Source organism: Camponotus vicinus, unplaced genomic scaffold, assembly GCF_025532165.1.
Source record: "Camponotus vicinus isolate PSW18456_S1 unplaced genomic scaffold, iyCamVici1.0 SCAF_1, whole genome shotgun sequence".
Classification (NCBI taxonomy): domain Eukaryota; kingdom Metazoa; phylum Arthropoda; class Insecta; order Hymenoptera; family Formicidae; genus Camponotus; species Camponotus vicinus.
The window spans coordinates 38,225,057-38,243,508 of NW_028141945.1; the positions used below are offsets into that span (position 1 = coordinate 38,225,057).

Here is an 18,452-nt window from a genome sequence, read left to right on the forward strand (position 1 = left end):
GATCAGGCGGCCAGTGAACTGCTGACTATACAGAGTATCCCGTTACTGTACCGCCGTTTCTGACGATGACAGACCTTCAATTTGACGAAACGCTCGAAGTCAATATGTATTATTCAAGCAAATTTCACGAAAGTTTATAAGGTGCTAAGCTGCAACATTAAGCAAATTTTTGGAATTAAATGAAGTCATATTACAATTAAAATCTATTTGAAATTAATTCGATTATAAAATGAAATTTCTCATCATTCGTTTACACAAGTATCTGTGACTCAAAATACGTTAGAATCTCGCGTAAGGTAATTTTGTAATTAATTTTCAATCTTCCGCCATCAATCAAATCGTTAAAGATCGCGTGCAGAGGAAGAACGATAATGACAAGGCATCCTATATGATGCTACGATGTATTTATGGCACGCTCCGTCGTCAGACACCAAACAGAACCGTTTGACGCCGATGTTTGATGACGAAGAAGGAAGTGCAAGAGGATCGGGTGGAAAGTTTTCGCGCAGTCGACAAGAATCTGCATGGAAACTTTGAACTTGTTTATTTTATACTTAAGACTTGTCGGACTTGCGAGCCCAACGATCACAACGAGATATAGTTTTCATAATGCACGATCCTTAACGACGAACTTAGAAAAGAACGAAGGATTGCGCTCACTCGTAATTATAAAAAAAAAAAGAGACAAAGAAATGACCAATGCACAACTTTCCCACGCACACATATATATACACATACACGTTCGCACATACAAACTCGTACAGGCATGCAAGCATCCTTTTGTCGGAACTGGAATCTTGACGCAATTCGTTCACTCCGCTCGCGGTAGGTACGCGCAATATGTACTAATTGCTAAACTTATCTAATTAGCCGAATAAGGTGACAAACGTCGTCGAAAATCAACGCCGAAGTCACGAACAATCGTCTCTTAGTCGCTTCGTATCGCTATGTACAAGTGTGCCGTTTCATTGCGTCACCGTGTCACGACCGCATTTTACCATTGCCGTCTATAATAAAATCCCGGACGCTGCAGTTGTGACGTCACGCAAGCTCACGAATAATCGAAAGCTTCTACGAATTGATTGCGAGGTTTAAGAATAAAATGGACGCCGCGCTTTTTTCTCGCCAACGGCATTAATAAGTAGCAGTATCACACACGTGGAATAGTAATCGCCTTCGATTTATATATATATATATATATATATATATATATATATATATAAAATTGTGACGTCACACAGCTGCCCCCATGGGGATTTACTACAGATGTAGATCTTATCTTTATTCACACGCGAAACTAATCACGCGACAATGGAACACTATCACGCTGCGTACAATGATCTTACATGTGTGGATACAATGTGTATGTAACATCAACAGTGGGTCTCTCTTATGTATAGCGATCGATAGCGATAAGTAGCTATGCACTAAAACATGCACAGAAAAAGAGATATACATATATATCTATAAACCTATACGTTATTATTATACATCATGATATTATTATTCGTATATATTGCATTTAATGTGAGAAATTTTCTGATTAAAGATTTATTCTTTCTTCAATGCTCTAAAATTATTATCAATTATATGTTTGGATACACATATATTTCGAATAATATTTTCAGGAATTGGATCAATTGGTTACTTCCTTCGATATTTAAAGAGTTAATTTAACATGTCATCTCTTGTTCGAATCGTTTAGTTTGGATTGCATCAGAAGTCTGTGTCAACTAATTTCGAGTAAGCCAGACGCCATCGTTGTTTTGATTACATTAGGTAAAGAAAGAAAAATTTAATAGATCTACTGATAAATTCAAAGCGTATTAATATAATTGTTTAATATATTATATTTGTTTTGTAATTAAAGTTTATTTGAGCTTCGCACTGACAGCTGTTCATAGTCTAATTTCAAAAGATAACGATCATAGTTCGATACACAGAAAATCTCTTTACAGTGTTATACTTCGGATATTAAACACGCAAATATCAAAACGAAAATTGCCAATTAATTCATAATTATTACTATTTGCTACAATTTCCCTCTTCTTGTTAAATCTGCACTAAATATATTTGGCGTATTCGAATGCGAGAATTCTCTAATCCTCAAAGTGCGGAACGCAATACAGTCTGAGATTCTATCAAGTTTGCTACGAGGTGGTAAGTACAGCGAATCTTGTGTTCATTTATTGATTTACTTAGCAAACGCGTCGAATCATTATCTCACGCAAGAACTCGTATGAATATTCTATAAATAAAGTTGCCGTTAGATAATGAGAATATCATCTGCAAAGAAACCCGCAAGTTATGTAGGTGATAAAGATGAGTTGGCAGAGCTTCTCTTTAAAAAAAAAAGTATCTGAACTTATTAGATGAAAAATCTCAACGTTGTCAGTAAGATTCTTTAAATTTTGGAAAATAATATTCCCTTTAAAATACATCAATTTTGCACCAAATTCCAATGAAATCACGTAGGTGAAATATTGAAGGCGCAAATAGAATATACGAATGTCGAAAATTAAATGTCAAGTATCGAGTTCTGCTTAGATACGTCATGATTCAATTTGTGCGAGCGAGAATCGCGGTTAGTATAATCAACGACTACGTCTTCGCATTGTGTGGCGAAAATATTAAGGACGTGGTCGTTGAGAAAAATATACACGCTGATCTCATTTATTTTTTCGTGATATGTGATCGGACAAACCGATCGATGCGAGACGAGATCGATAATTGATAATTTGGACTCGGTTTAGTTCCCGACACATAGCCGCGTCCTTAAGAATACAAAATATTGTCGTTCGGTGAAAGAAGCAAGAATAACAAAGAGGGTAGAAAGAGGTCGACACAAAAACGCTTACGCCTGCGAAAATATACCGTGAGAATTAAACTGGGATTTATCGTACAAATGGGGAAGTCTCAAAGTCTAGTTGAAGATACAATTTCATTTTATTTATAAAATTGTATATTCAGAAAAAAATAATATACATAATTAAAGTTCATAAACAGGACTTTCAAAGACTTGTTACGATTTTAAAATAAAAAAAAAATACTACGAAATTCCATTTATTTAGGGCAATTTTGATTCGCTCGAGTATTAACAAAGAGATACAAATGTCAAAGATGTAGATAATATTAGTGTCGCGGGAAAATCGGTGGAAAAGGAAAAAAAATAGGGGGGAGCCGAGGTAGAAAAGAGATCGAGAGGGAGAAGGAAAGAGAATGTATGTGTCAATGTGGACGGCAAAGTACAGCGTAAAAAGAGACTTTCTATTACAGATATACCGTACCACGATCGTTATTGTTTGTTGAAATTAAACTATGAAGCATTCGAGTGCCAGTCGCTAACGCTGATGAAAAAAATTATACCATACTAAACAAATGCAATTGTAGTCGTTCAGTCGTTTGTCAATATTTCTTTCTTCATCTAATGCTGTAAACAACAATGACTTACATTCGAAATTAGTTGACATAAATGATCTTGATGCAATTCAAACTAAATAACATAATTTCTACACGACACAAATTCACAAACGTGAAATAATGTTTTAGATTAATTAATTCTTCAAATATCAAAAGAAATAATCAAGCCAAAATGTGTATACAGATATATAATTAATAATAATTTTAAAGCATCAGAAAAATGCTGCAATTTCTCTCTCGAGTTTTCTTAAATTTTAAATTCTTTTCATCACAAGTAAATAGTAATAAATCTTTAACCAACAAAACTTTTCATTAAATAAAATGTATTATACGAATAATAATATTATAGCGCACAATTTTTTAATCTTTCTTCTCTGTATCTACAAAAATTCATTTAGTACTTGAAGCAATAATCAAGAATTCGCAACAAATCAGCTGTTGAAGTACTCTATACTGTGATAACGATATTGTCGGTATACATATTTTAATAAACATCGAAAACGTATCGCTCAAAAAAATAATACTATAAAAAAATCGATATTTTTTAAAAGCAATATACAAAGAAATACATTCTTTGTGTGTGGATACGATTATCGCCAGCGATATTTCTCGATAATTTGAAATGTCAACAAACATAATCAACAGAGTTCTGAAAACATTTCGCATATGGATTCTGATTGTGAGTAATAATCGACTATCGAGTTGTCGTTAACAAAATTAATAATTATCGCCAGCGATATTTATCTACTCGAGATACGACATATCGTTAACACAGTACAGAGCAATGTTATGTTACGGGAAAGGAACATCTCCGCGTACGCTCGCGTCTTGCATGGAGCGAGTGGCGGCGCGGCCATAAGTCTTCCACGTAGGCCCGCGTCGAGCGTCGATACGACGACGGCGATCTCGGCCGAGGCATTACGAAGCGAGCTTTAACGCGCAGCGCCGACAACGCAGCGTATTTACAAACACGGCCATGTAAGGCGAGTTCTCGCCTAATTGTGTCTACGGACGCGCTCGCGCTTCTCACCAGCTATACGCCTCGCATTGACTCCCACGTTTTTCTTCCGCCGAGACGCGAAGAAAACGCGCGTCTTTGTGTTTCCTCGCCCTCTCTCGAGCGATCTCTCGGGCCACTTTTCTAAACAGTTTGCCGTCCCAAATCACAAAGGAAAACGGACCATTTCAGGAGAAACGTCTGTAAAGTTTTCAAAAGAGTAGTATTCAAAGGTACCATTCACGGTGAGAACAATAATAAGGTAAAGTCGGAGAGAATTTTTTTCGAGCACTCCCGCCGCACACCTCACAGTTCCAGGGGCTCGTACATCGGCGGTAGAGGCTCGTCCTCGGAATCGTAGAAATACGGTTTCCTACGGTAACCGCCGTTGGATCGTCGCTCGTCGTCCTCGTCGTCCACCTCCTCGTCCTCGTCCACCTCCGAGCTCGAGAACTCGTCGAGGTTCGCCTGCAGCCTCTTGACCGCTTCCTTGATGAGGCCGCCCTCGCGCAGCAACTCCTGCAGCACCTCGTACGGGTCGTCGTCCACCCTGTTCCTCTCGGTCCTCTTCAGATGACTGTGATAATGATGATGGTGACCGCTGGTTACGTGATTCTGCTGTTGATGGTGAGATTGGCTGCTGGATCGCAGGCCGCAAACCTCGCAACCCGCCGCCGGATCTGCCCAGGAACGCGCCGGTATCCGATACGGCGAGGGCCGGCTGTTCTTATGACTAACGCTGGACTTGGCCTTCAGACTGGACAGCCGCAGATTCTCCTTGATCTGCGACACCAGCAGGTCGACGTCGCGCGTCAGGAATGTGTCCGCCTGCGCCGCGCCATTCGGCATCACCTCGATCAGATACGTCGTCTCCTCGGCACTCGGCATCTTCTCACTGTTTGTTTACGTTTTTCCGAGAACACGGATGTTTGAGCTGCAAGCTTACCACCGCTTGGTAGTAAATGCGCAACGGAAATCTGGACGGGGGTCTCTCTCTCTCTCTCTCTGTTGTTATTGTTATTGTTGTTGTTCCCTCTCTTTCTAGTCTTAGACGTTGCGCCGTCCTTTTCTTTCTGCGCTGACAAATATCTTTCTCTCTCTCTCTCTCTCTACTGATGTACTGTTGTGGGTCGACGTTCTCTCGTCGATAACACAACAATACGGACGGACAATCGTGAAGGTAAACAGAGAAGAATAGAAAACACTGCGTGCGACTTGTTCCTGCGGAAAAACAGTTGTCAACAATTGAAAAATAGCGGAAAGACTTTCTTCCGAATGAGGAAAACTCGACTGCGAGCCTACTTCTTCTCCCACGATGAAAGGACACTGCCGTTGTCGCTCTCCGATAATTAACACGAGTCGCTCTCCCTCTCTCGCCGCCGACACGTCAACAATAATATACGGCAGTGGCGTATCCGGTGACGCGTTCCAACCGTGTGTAATCGGACGGGACGCGCGTGATTCACCGAATAAATACGCGGGACGACTCTCTTTCAGTTAACGTGCGCTTGCTTTCGAAACGACGATGACGACGACGACGACGACGAGTCGTGCGTCGAGGCGCGTCTGACTGTTGAATGAATGTCGCGCGGCTAATCTACGCGCATAAACAAACGCATACTAGCGCGCCGCGCAGCAGGTACGTACACACGTACACGTATACGCACGCACACACTCGAATGGAGAGACGCTACCACCAGCAGCGCATTGTTTTGCTTCCAGAGACGATCGAATACCCGAATCCTCGACGTTCTCTCTCTCTCTCTCTCTCTCTCTTTCTTTCTTTCTCTCGACGACGAATCAGTGAGACGAATTGCACAACGCGCACACACGCATCGACCCCGCTCCGATGAGGTAACGCACCAGAGGAGAGAAAGGGGAGAATCCGCGCGGTGAGAGCGAGCCGATGATTCGCCTCGACTCGGAAAGATAGTACCTCTCGCACACTCCCACTTTCGAATTAAATATATATATATCGCAGAAAGTTCAAGAATGTCTTACTACACCTTGTATCTCTTATTATTCTTATCGAGGTAGTTATTACAATTCCGTACGCCGATTATTCTCGTTTCTCACGGGGTTGCGAAACTAATCGAAGCAGGCACGCCTCGTATAGTTTCGACCCGAGTATGAATTGATTACCGGCACTATTCTCACAGATTTCGAGTCTTGATAGTCTTCGCCTCGAGGTAATTTACGATTTATCTCCCGTCAAAGGAAATGTTGACAGGTATCGGACTGTCAACGCACACTCGTATAACAGAATGTACACACACGGCGCGTTAATTGTTAAATGTCGCCGCGCGTTCTCTCCTTCTCTCTCTCTCTCTCTCTCTCTCTTGTTTCGCACTCGCGTCCGCCGTCGTGACTTATTGTTTCGCGCGACAAGCAGGTTCTCTTGGCGCACACGAGCGGAGCCTACGACAGGCTTGAACGAGTTCGAAAGAGCGAAGAACGAGCGGTCGTCCGCTTGCGTCCGCCAGCCATGAACCTTCTACTCTGTTATTATTGTTTTGGTCGGGCGGCGCATGCGCGTTGCCTGTCCCACTCTGCCTACCCGGCGCCCCTCCGTCACTGCGGTCGTGTAAACAAACCGTTAACTCACGAGCCCCGGCGAATCGATAATACTCCTCGCCACGCCGCTTCCCCGTTCCGCGATCCTTTTCTCTCTCGCCGATCTATCTTTTTCCCTCTCTCCTCTCCACCGTCTCTTCCTCGTGATTTTATTCACGGGGAAAATGACGTGTCCGCACCGCTTCAAGTTCCAGCCTCTGTCTTTCGTATTTATCTCGCGAGGAACGCCGCGAAATATTTTCGAGACGCGTATCGTTTGCTTATGACCTTTTTGTGTACATATGTACATATATACGGCTCGGGAGCGGGGCACGGTTTGAACGAAATACTATATCGATGGAGAGGGGGGGGGGCCGAAGAGAGGAGAGCGGAGGACAATATCGATGAGAGAAAGGGGGAGAGGGAGGGACATCGATGCGCGCGGATCAAGGTTACACTTGGGCATTTCTTCTACGTCATCTCTCGTCGAGTTTACACTCGACATACGCATGCGCGCAGCGTGCACGCATACATGCACGCATCCTTGAAACGAATCATTCATTATCGCATCCACGTAACGCGCTGCATGGGTCATGTTTCTAAAGATGCAAAGACAAGCAGCATTTTTTTTTCCTTCTAATGGCATTAAAGAATCCGAGAAGGATTAGAAGAGAGCGAGATTCAATTTTGCGCAAATATGCGATATTTTGCAATGTACCGAATATATTGTATTGTATTGTTTTAACTTATAATTTTACGAAATATAAAAATATACGAAAACATTAGTACAGAAAGAATATTCATTGAAATCTATACAATTCAATCAATTGATGATCAATTCGTTGACTTATAATCGACATAATTTTTAAAATTCATTAATTTACAAATTCGGCTTACTTTCCGTAATGTGTCCAAAATGAGACTCGTTTGCTTTTTCTTTCGCTTCCTCGTATCTCATTCTTAATGCATCTGGCTCTGCCAAGAATCTCTGCCATAAAATGTCTTTCTCGCGTTCTAAATTGGTATCCATCCTCTATAATATGCCAATCGTTAGCAAACAATATATAATCTAATGTTTCAAATCTAATGATTCATTAAACATATATAATTATACCATTCGTTCTTTGAATTGATTTCTGATCCTTGTTAAATCTCCTTGTATTTCTTGAATGATTGCAGATATTTCCTCGTATTTATTGCTTATTTCATATGAAATTGGCCTAAAGCTGATTGTTGGTCCATTTTGTATCTCAGCCATGTAATCCTTGTTAACTTCATCCTCTCTAATTTTATAAGAATTGTATAAAAATGACACATTATATTATTAGTTGTATTATAATATTACTAAAGTAAAATTGTACTTACAATTTTTGTAATTCATCAATTTTGTCATTTATATATGTTTCCAACATAAATTTCTTCTTCTCCATATTATCGACTATTAGGTTATCATATCTTTTCAATGCCAAAGAAAATGACTTGTCTGAGGTATCGTTACCGAGCATCATGGAAATGAATATTTGATTAAATATATTATAAGTTTTTGGAGATTGTGCCATGAGAGTTGCATATTCATCTTGTTGTTGTTGCATGACTTCCTACATATTTTATGTATTTCTCATATGAATAATGAAATTATTAAAATGCCGAGAGAAACAGTGAGAAGTGAATTACTTACACATCTTGTAGAGGACAATTTATATTCTGTAGTGATGTAATGATGAGCATCGGCAATAAATTCAGCAACCTCACGTAGAGAACAAAATTGCATCTCCATTAACATACACAGTAAATCTACATAAACATGTCCATGTTTTACCGCGAGAGAGTGTAAATTCTTGAGTTTTTTGAGACGAGACTTTCTGCGTTCGAGACGAGCAAGAGCATCGTTCCTCAAGATTTTTAGCGTCTCCATTTCTGCAAATTGTACTACTTCTTCAGGAAATTGTTGGTCCCGTAAAAGTTTGACATTCTGCTCGAGGAAATCTCTTTTCATGCTTAATGTCTGTATTTCATCGCTGTTAAATAATAAAACATTATATATTCAAATATAGAGTATTTCTTCTTTTTCTTTCATGCTTAAATAATAAAATGACTTTGATTGTTTTAGTGTCAAAAATTCTAAACAATCAAATATTAATAATGTTGTTACTTACTGTAATTTACTATCCCCAGGCACCTTTAAAATTCCATCATTATGAATATCTTGCACACACTGTAACATTGCTATATAAGACTCCTCTTGCACATTAGCACTAATCTCTTTTATTCTAGAATTTGTCAAGCTGTAAAACAAATAAAATATATAAAATGAATGTGTGTAGATGTGTTATATTTAATAAATTTTTTTAAGGAATAATACTTACGTGGTCTTACACAAAAATAACTCGTACATTCTTTCATCAACTTGTTTCTCCCTACTATCATTTATTAGAAATACATCCAAATTTTCTTCTTGCTCTTTTTTACTATTGTTTCCAAATTGCTTTTTTATATAAATACTTAGATAATGATTATAAAGTTCTACTTGTTTAATAAACAAGTCTATGGGCATTTGCGACCACAATATTGGATTGCCTTGCTAGAAAAGAAAATGGAAAATAATGAAATGATTGAATAATGAGAATCAATTATACAGCTTGAAATAATTACATTTTTAACAGCATCTGCATATATATTCAAAAGATTATAAACATCCTTAGAGAATTGAGAATTATTTTTGTCAAATTCTTTCAGAATTACACTACAATCATCATATGCTTTTTCTGTTTCAATCTGTTCTTTAGCCAATATAGTTTCCATTTCTTCAATGTCATCATCCAACTTGTTCTCAATATCCCTATAACAAACACATGCCTTTACATCATTTAATTAACAACAAACATCTCAACACACAATTTCATATGTTCTTACTTTAAATTTTTTATACTATGCTTCAATGTTTGAAGATATTCCTCATTGTCTTTATAGCTTTCCTTCAATGTTTCATACTCCACAAACAAATCTTCTCTATATGTATCGTCTATACTGACAAGTTGGAGCAAGTCTGGATATTCTTTGGTTGCTTCCTCCAATGCAGCATCCAATGCTTCATCCTCTAGCCATTCGCCGGCATTTTGCAATGAATTTTTTCTGTAAAGAAAAGAGATAGACTGTTTTGAAACTCTATTCTTCAATCAATCATGACTGTGCAAAGGAAATCTTACAATTTTATTTCCTCAATAGAGAGGACATTGGCGTTGCTCACATTCTTACAGAACCACTCCAGAAAAGGCTGCGTGCTAGGATCGTCACAGACCTTGCTCAAAATCTCCGATGTGATCCCCGATGACAGATCCGGTCGTAGCCCACGAATCTTATCATAGAGCTGTTTACCGGTAACGCTCATCTTGTCTTTTTATAAATATCTGTCACAAATTCTTTCTCTTTTTTTCTGTTTAAAAAATATCATGTTTTACAATGTCATGATTGGATAACTTACCTATCTCATCTCGCAACACACACTTTCGGGTTCTCCGCACGAAGAAATTTGAACGGTTTTTCGTATATTTTTTATTCCGTATAAAATCATTGAAAACCAAATGCGACCTCTAGTCGCACACATAGATATTAGAGCCTAAGGATAATACAGTAATCAAGCTAACGTTTAATTAACTTAACTCATGTTGGTAATTATTGACAACATTATTACCGACCTTTTTAAAACGGTTTTTTTGGCAATATGTATTTTATTTTTCTTTATTTCTTCACAATTTATTTTTTCCATGATCCTTCAAAGAATGTAAATTTATATCAACAGTATAACAATAATTGAAAGACATTAAGGCCCAGTTCCACAACTTATTCTAACCGGTTTAGCTCGTTAAAGGACGATTTACATTGCGTTCAAAGCCCATTGGGTGCATCCAGAAGCACAACCGCTCACTGAGCAGCTAAGTAGCACTTGAATGTGATTAGTCAATTCAAACATAGAAACCAATCACATTCAATTGCTACTTAGTCGCTCAGTGAGCAGCTAAGTAGCACTCGACTGTGATTGGTGAATTCAAAAATAGAAACCAATCACATTCAATTGCTACTTAGCCGCTCAGTGAGCGGTTCTGCTTCTGGATGCACCCATTGGCTGCGTTTAGCAGAAAAAGCTGCTTTGCAACTGTTGTAAAATTCGTGAACCTGATTGGTGTATGCTCTTAATTTTGACTGAATCTAAGAGCATGCACCAATCAGATTCACGAATTTTACAACAGTTGCAAAGCAGCTTTTCCTGCTGAACGCAGCCATTAATAACACAAATAAATCATAATAAATTATAATTAAAATAAGATTATATTAAAGCATCTACGGATAATATGATTGCTTATCAAATTAATATTTATTATAATTTGAATTTGAATTTTTTAACGGATAATTCGAGAAAATTACATGGAAAGAACGAATCCCCTTATTATTAAAATATTTTATAATTACGGTGAGGTGTAGGTGTAGAGAAAGTATAAGAAGTGCAACGCAGTCAGAGCGATGCAACGTGTTGAGATGTTCGAGATGTCACTCGGTGCATGGTGAATGGCGACAGAGAAAGAAGGAAAGAGGGAGAAAAAAAGATTTAGAAGTATTTTTCTTCTATAATCGCGCGTATTCTTGCGACGAAAAATCCTTCTAAATTTAAAGAGCGAGCTGCGATGGATCGTGAATTAATTGAGAAGTTTATCGAAGTAACGGGTAAGTATTTTTTATCGATGTATTAGCGCAAGAATATCATCATATTCAGGTTAAATAATGCAACAAGAACAAATGCAAGTATCGCGAAAACGTAAACACATCTTCCTGTACCTAAATAAATGTAAAACAATATCGAGAATTATTACCGAAATCGACAATGAATAGATGTATCCTAACAGATGTATGCTAACAATAAGTATTATCAAATTTTGTGTTTCTGTCAGGCGAGAGCGAGGCAACGGCACAACAGTATCTCGCGTTGGCCGATGGAAACGTAGAGATGGCGATTAGTCTCATGTTTGAGGGTGGCAGACCACCGGAGATTGAGAATTCGAATTCTGAACCACCAGTGAGAGCTCCTATATTACCCACGCAAGAGATACTGGTGCCGTCAGAGCCAATGTGTTCATTTCCACGGCTGTCAAATAATGTGTTCGATAGATTCAGAGACTTTGCAGTAGAAACCCGTATGTATTATTGAATAATATATATTAGTTGGCATGTTCTTTATATTGAATAATATAAATTGATATAGAGCGACAAGAGGAAGAGATGACTCATAGAGTAACTGGCATGAAACATATTTCTCAAAAGAAATCAAAACGATTGGAAGATTTATTCCGACCGCCAAGCAATATTCTCTTCTTGGGTTCTTTCATGGAGGCACGAGACCATGCAAAAACTCTGAATCGTTGGTTACTTGTCAATGTTCAAAATCCACAAGAGTTTAGTTGTCAAGTTCTTAATAGAGATGTATGGCCCAATCAACAAATTCAAGAAATTGTGAAGGATCATTTTGTTTTGTGGCAAGTATGTCATCAGATTATAATACTATTTTGTATAGTTCAGATTTTGATTTATTGACATACTATATTTGCCATTTTCTTTTAAATCAGGTTTTGTGCAGTGCATCAGATGGAAGACGTTACATTGATTTTTACAATGTAGTGGCATATCCATATCTTGCAATTGTAGATCCCAGAACAGGAGAATGTATGAGAACTTACAATAACATCACTGTGGATAGTCTGATCTCTGATTTAAATGATATGTTGAGCACACATGCATCTCCAGAGAGCGCTTCACAGGTTACATCTAATTCTAAAAATTGGAATAACTTTCCTACAACGCCTCCAAAACGGAATATTCTAGCTGATCAAATAAAAAATGTTAGTTATTAAATTTTATCATTAATCATCTCAATTTTTTTCTCTTTATATATAAATAATTTTTTTATTGTATTGCTATTTCCAGGATTGTGGTCCTAGTAGCAAAACTTCTAGACTTTTATCAGAAAAGATAGCAAATTCAGGTTAGTATTTTTAGAATTTAAATAAATAATATTACAAGGAAAAATTAGGTATATCATATTGATTTCTTTACTTATTTCACAAAACTGCATAAAATGCCTTTTACTCAATTTATTTATATTATTACATGTAGAAAATGAAAATGTTACATCGAATAACATTACAAGTTTAAATATTCCAAGTAGCAGTAGCACTGCCTTTAATAAAAAAAGAAAACTGAATGAATGTGAGGCTAAGGAGAAACAACTAAAAGATGAAAAATTAAAATCTAATACAGCTAAAATTGAAACAAGTAAGCATGACATACCTATTGTAATTTACAAAAACATTTTCCACCTATCCTTTACTACTCACATTACTATTCTACAAAATTAATTTTATATTCTAGATGATGAACCCTTTTTGCGACTCTGCTTACGACTGCCAAATGGTACAAAAGAAACAATATCAATGTGTGCAACAGATACTATAGAAGTATGTTCTCAAAATATCTTCTTAATATTGAAAAATTGTGCAATGTATTAAAAAAATGTGTATAATATAACTGTAATCATTTTTAGGACTTTCTGTTTAAAATGGAAGAAATGGGATTTCCATCAACAGAACATACCTTTTTGGTGCCATTCCCGAAAACAAATGTTGGTGCACTGTCTTCAAATATACGTTTATTAGATACAATCTTATTTCCAACAAACACAGTGTTCATTACCAAGATACAGTAACATACCATAAGTAAATTATTTCTTCCACTATAATTCAATTAATATCAATTTAGAAACTTGAATTAGAAAAATGTTCAGCAATATTATTCCAACGTATTTCTATAAAACTTGTAAAAATTGTATACTGTGTTTTATAGGTAAAAATTTAAAGTTGATTTTGTTTCTTGAAATTAACAAATATAAAAATTTTTCTTTAGATAGGTTATATAATAAATTGAAGAAAGACGGAATATTTATGAAAACCAATGTTGAACATAGTGAAGCACTGCCATTCAGTGTTCATGTCTTATTAAAATTTGCATTCTCTATACTCTATGTAATCTTTCTATTCTAGAATAAGATTTTATATACTCATGATATATTATAAAAAAATTGTCAGTTACACATCTCGTGTATAACCACTATTGCCTACCCATTTTATCTCATTACTATATTTATTTGTTTTATTACTATTTCTATAAATCTTGCAAGTGCCGTCCATAACATGTACAGCTGTCTCAAAATGTATTTCTGGCGAAATATTTCAATGTCATATATGCAATAGATTGTTATATATATCATGATTATAACATGTTATTAAAAAATAGAATATCTTAAAGAATGCTGTATGTAAGGGAACTTTTATCAATGTGATTCAAAGTATAAGCCAAATAAGGTTTCATATTATGAATCGAAAATAATTAGATGTTATTCTTTATGTTGCTGTAGTACATCACATGTGTACATCAATATATGTGATCTTCATTAAGATAATATGTTCAAATTAAAACTGCCGATATAATTAGTTCTAAATTAAGATATAAATGGAAATATTTTACAAATATAATAAGATATTAATATACACATAGTATATTATGTTATACATATATAATATGCATTGACTACACACAAACATTTCATACATGTCAACTATCTGTATTTTTACTTATTTTTCAATGTATAATACCATAATTCTATAATATACATACTAGAAAAGATATCTTCTTGAATTTATTATGCAAATGTATGTATGTATATATTTATACATATACATACATACACATTATGCATTTAATTAAAAATCATATTTATTATATAAAATTCTTGTATACATAGACATAATTTAATCATTTATTCATTCAAAAACGTATTATTTTAACTTTCAATGTAGTTGCATTCATTATCATCAACAAATATATATATACACATGATTAATATTTTTAATATAGGATTGGATATGTGCAGGATTCATACATTAAAATACCGAATTAAAATAAAGATGACATAAGAAAATTTTGTGAAACAACTTGCCATGTGTTATTTACACATATATTACACATATATGTACATATATACAAATAAATTCAAAATATCATATTTTATATACATCATGTAGATAGGCGTCTCAATCTTTAAATATTGATATCACATATAATATACATTTTATATATATATATATATATATATATACACACATATATACATATATATATATAGAAATATATAACATAACATTTAAAAAATAGGTATACAATCTTCTTAAAATAAGTACATATTTCAAGAAAAAAATAATTAACAGTTTTGGTGTAAATATGTAAAGTTCAATATTTAGTATTTTAGATTAATTATTTATCAATTTTGCATTATTATTTATCAATTTTGTTGTTTTAGGGATCACATAACATTATTTTCGTTGTAAGTTACAAATATTTGTCAAATCTATATTCTGAAATAATACAAGATTCATTTCATCATGATAATAATATGATAAAACCATATGATTCGATTAGAGCAGCAGCAGTTACAAGTATCAATGATTATTGATATTAATTTTGTCAATTTAATATACAACCTGATGCATAAGCAGGATATTAATTAGGCGGTTGCATGAATGATGTCTGCGCGCGCAGGGTCATACCAGTCACATCGTCTGTATAATGGAATGAAAAAAAAAATAATAAAATATTAGATAACATAATTAATAATTAATAGAATTTTTATATAATAGTAAATAGTGTTGCATTGCTAAAAAAAATTATAATTTAAAAGCCAAAAATTAATTATACGTCCAATCTGCCAATCCATTTATCAAACTTAAATATTAATGAATAAATGTAACAAATTTAATACTGAAATAAAAAAATTTATATATATATATATATATATATAGAATATAAAAATAAATATATAAGAAATCATATATATGTTGTTAGTAAATGCAGTTTTTAAAATCCTCTTGTGGATAATGCAATGTGTTCTGGAGATAATACTTGTTAAAATTGCTTGAAAAAATAAGAAAGATAATTCAAGTATTTTTATTCATATATGTCTCAGTACATTATATAACGATAATCTTTTCATTAAACAGATTTCATATATATATCAAATCAATACAATAATATCAATATACTGTCTATGCTACAGAATATCCTTAAAGAGTGTACAATTCTTTTAGTAATAAACATTATATTCGGAGACAACGCTATATGTACTTAATGTTGTACAATGTGTGCATATATATGTACACACACACACACATACAATATAGATAAAGCTATATTAGAGAAGATGCGGTCCAAAAATATTAAATATTGTTAATAAATAATAAGTTTGTTACTTTCATTCACACACTATCAGCAAATATATAGATTTGATTAAAAATATTAACATTATATAAGCTTTTAAAATATAACATATAAATTTTAAATACTATTATTAGCGACTAGATAAGAAAATATGGTGATTTGCCATTAACAATATATTGATCTGAAATTACTTTTCAAACCTTGGAATTTTTATTTTTTTATTGATACTATTGAGCACAAGAGAATGCATGATAATATTGAGGGTAAATATGTCTATTTTTTTTCTTTAAGTTTTATTAAGGATATTTTTAAAAATAGATGTCGAAACTTTATAATATAAGGATTAGCATGAAAACCTATATATGGTATCATGTGGGTAATGTAGAGCAAAGTAGTTGGATTGCAAAGCATTTTCATTCAACTTGTCTTAATGACTTCAAAGCAAATTATAAAAATTTATGAAAAGAATTCTTCTTCCATACCGAGATGTCCCAGAAACACACCCATTGGTGTGCGTTTCAAGCCAATGCCTTCAATTTTGTTGACAATCTTGTTTTTGATATTTCTCAATCTCAGTGAGGCATGCACAAATGTCACTAAAGGTATTAATACAACGAATAAAGTAATCAACTTTTGATTTCTATTATTCAAAAAATAGTAAAAGCAGCATATATGTATATATATATATATATATATATATATATATATATATATATGTATATGGCAATATAAAATAGTATCAATTGTTGCGCTTACCACAGAAAGGTAATAAAATACCCAGCAAGAAAACTAAGAGAGACCCAAGAGTATATGTTATGAAACATCCAGCAAATATTATAAACAACACTCCAACTGCTGGATATCGCTTTTTAAAATTATGTATTACACTTCCTTCCATAGATACATAGGCAAATGTACCCAAAATTGCCATCATTGCTAACATACCGACTAGCATTTTAACAGGATGAAGTAATCTATGTGTATAAAATTCATATAATAATAAATACAACATAAATAAGTTTATGTAGAAAGTACAAAAAATACAAGATATTTTTGTTGAAAAAATTAAAAATTTTAAAGAATTAAAGAAATATTAATTAAAATATTTATTAATCTACATCTTGTAGAGTTTTAAAATTTATTAATAAGAAAAGAAATATTTAATATGTTTAAAGCATATCATATATAAAAATTAAAATCAGAAATTTTAAGACTGCTTTTCAACAGAAAAAAACTTGTATTATTCTTATAACATTCGACGTTGATTTGCTAAATCTGAAAATAAGAATCAATCACATTCAACTGTCATTAAGCAGTTTTTTCTGCTAAATTCATTAACAAAAGAATTTCGCAATTAACAAAAATTCCAAAAATTGAGCATCAATTTATAAAAAATGAATATTTACGCGTAATTTATATAATCACTCTCTTCCAAAGATTATAAAGATAACTTACCCAACAATGAGGAAGATAATGACGGACATGAATAGATAATTGGTCTGATAATACAGAAGGTTGTTGACCACCCGGTTGCCCCATTTCTCCAAGTCTTTGAGATTTGGTAGTTGGAAACGAGCAGACTCCAACAGGAAGTCGTCCAAGCTACGCAACGGTGGTAACTCCAGGTCGTTACTGATCAGCTTCGTCTTGTCCATCGCGACAGAGTGACAATATCGGGATACTCGTCTTCAATGACACGCGATTTCGCTTTAACAGGTCTCGCCGGTCTTCTACGCAATTATCCTGCCGGTATTTTTGGACGATGACGAGTCTAACACTAATGTCATGCAAGATTGACAACTTCTACGTTTATCTTAACATTGGTCTTGAAACGCTGAAAATGCTACCAGAGAGAAGACTGAGAGGTGTCATGGCCTGCTTTTAGGTGATCCCTGAAAGCGATACTCCTTCTATGGACATTGAAAACGTAGACATGAACTACAAAGCCAATGTCCATGAATGTTCTCAGAGGGTAATATATAATGTGCACAATTTCTGGTTTTGTTCCGTACTATGTGCACGAAATGCCGGTAGCACCAGTGCTGTATAACAAGATACTTATGTATGTAAATAGATAGTAAATAAATTATTCAATCGCGAAAGATACTGTAATATTCAAAGATGAAATAAATATTTTTCTATATTCATTGTCATATTTATATCTTTT

At 34.6% G+C, this 18,452-nt stretch overlaps 4 protein-coding genes across 7 annotated transcripts; 1 reads left to right on the plus strand and 3 right to left on the minus strand.

The window, feature by feature from the left end:
- Positions 1-37: 37 nt before the first annotated feature.
- On the minus strand, positions 38-10,586 carry LOC145966018 (HAUS augmin-like complex subunit 3). Of its 2 annotated transcripts, XM_083089698.1 has the most exons (11): positions 10,452-10,586; positions 10,177-10,377; positions 9,884-10,102; positions 9,623-9,809; positions 9,337-9,551; positions 9,127-9,255; positions 8,649-8,988; positions 8,336-8,568; positions 8,085-8,253; positions 7,868-8,003; positions 38-149 (listed from the first exon to the last, which is right to left on the minus strand). In XM_083089698.1, the coding sequence occupies exons 2-11, from the start codon at positions 10,356-10,358 to the stop codon at positions 145-147; spliced, it is 1,815 nt and encodes a 604-aa protein (XP_082945824.1). In that variant the 5' UTR covers positions 10,359-10,377; positions 10,452-10,586; the 3' UTR covers positions 38-144. The 2 variants fall into 2 exon arrangements, with proteins under 2 accessions (XP_082945824.1, XP_082945815.1); XM_083089689.1 differs by lacking the exon at positions 38-149 and having other exon boundaries at positions 7,753-8,003.
- On the minus strand, positions 528-6,910 carry LOC145966064 (uncharacterized). The gene has a single exon (XM_083089805.1). It carries the CDS (start codon positions 5,303-5,305, stop codon positions 4,724-4,726), a length of 582 nt encoding a protein of 193 aa, XP_082945931.1. The 5' UTR covers positions 5,306-6,910; the 3' UTR covers positions 528-4,723.
- Positions 10,587-11,298: 712 nt separating the features above from the next.
- LOC145966029 (UBX domain-containing protein 7) lies at positions 11,299-14,698 on the plus strand. 2 transcript variants are annotated; one of them, XM_083089711.1, is made up of 8 exons: positions 11,301-11,689; positions 11,914-12,156; positions 12,225-12,499; positions 12,586-12,858; positions 12,944-13,001; positions 13,133-13,291; positions 13,388-13,473; positions 13,560-14,698. In XM_083089711.1, exons 1-8 carry the CDS (start codon positions 11,650-11,652, stop codon positions 13,719-13,721), a joined length of 1,296 nt encoding a protein of 431 aa, XP_082945837.1. In that variant the 5' UTR covers positions 11,301-11,649; the 3' UTR covers positions 13,722-14,698. The 2 variants fall into 2 exon arrangements, with proteins under 2 accessions (XP_082945844.1, XP_082945837.1); XM_083089718.1 differs by lacking the exon at positions 13,133-13,291 and having other exon boundaries at positions 11,299-11,689.
- A 568-nt stretch (positions 14,699-15,266) lies between these two features.
- On the minus strand, positions 15,267-18,130 carry Jwa (PRA1 family protein Jwa). 2 transcript variants are annotated; one of them, XM_083089792.1, is made up of 4 exons: positions 17,741-18,130; positions 17,042-17,259; positions 16,768-16,881; positions 15,267-15,426 (listed from the first exon to the last, which is right to left on the minus strand). In XM_083089792.1, exons 1-4 carry the CDS (start codon positions 17,938-17,940, stop codon positions 15,401-15,403), a joined length of 558 nt encoding a protein of 185 aa, XP_082945918.1. In that variant the 5' UTR covers positions 17,941-18,130; the 3' UTR covers positions 15,267-15,400. The 2 variants fall into 2 exon arrangements, with proteins under 2 accessions (XP_082945918.1, XP_082945911.1); XM_083089785.1 differs by lacking the exon at positions 15,267-15,426 and adding an exon at positions 15,443-15,630.
- Between the last annotated feature and the right edge of the window lie 322 nt (positions 18,131-18,452).

Bases quoted from the DNA above. Each gene is read 5' to 3' on its own strand.
- LOC145966064 (XM_083089805.1), bottom strand. From the start codon at position 5,305: ATGCCGAGTGCCGAGGAGACGACGTATCTGATCGAGGTGATGCCGAAT.
- Jwa (XM_083089785.1), bottom strand. From the start codon at position 17,940: ATGGACAAGACGAAGCTGATCAGTAACGACCTGGAGTTACCACCGTTG. The intron at 17,260-17,740 runs GTAAGTTATCTT...TTATACACATAG, and splicing joins ATTATCTTCCTCATTGTTGG to ATTACTTCATCCTGTTAAAA. The intron at 15,631-16,767 runs GTATGGAAGAAG...TCCATTATACAG, and splicing joins TGTGTTTCTGGGACATCTCG to ACGATGTGACTGGTATGACC.
- LOC145966029 (XM_083089711.1), top strand. From the start codon at position 11,650: ATGGATCGTGAATTAATTGAGAAGTTTATCGAAGTAACGG. The intron at 12,859-12,943 runs GTTAGTTATTAA...TGCTATTTCCAG, and splicing joins TAGCTGATCAAATAAAAAAT to GATTGTGGTCCTAGTAGCAA. The intron at 13,002-13,132 runs GTTAGTATTTTT...TATTACATGTAG, and splicing joins AGAAAAGATAGCAAATTCAG to AAAATGAAAATGTTACATCG.
- LOC145966018 (XM_083089689.1), bottom strand. From the start codon at position 10,358: ATGAGCGTTACCGGTAAACAGCTCTATGATAAGATTCGTGGGCTACGA. The intron at 9,256-9,336 runs GTAAGTATTATT...TTTGTTTTACAG, and splicing joins TTATTTTTGTGTAAGACCAC to CTTGACAAATTCTAGAATAA. The intron at 8,569-8,648 runs GTAAGTAATTCA...TAAAATATGTAG, and splicing joins AATTGTCCTCTACAAGATGT to GAAGTCATGCAACAACAACA.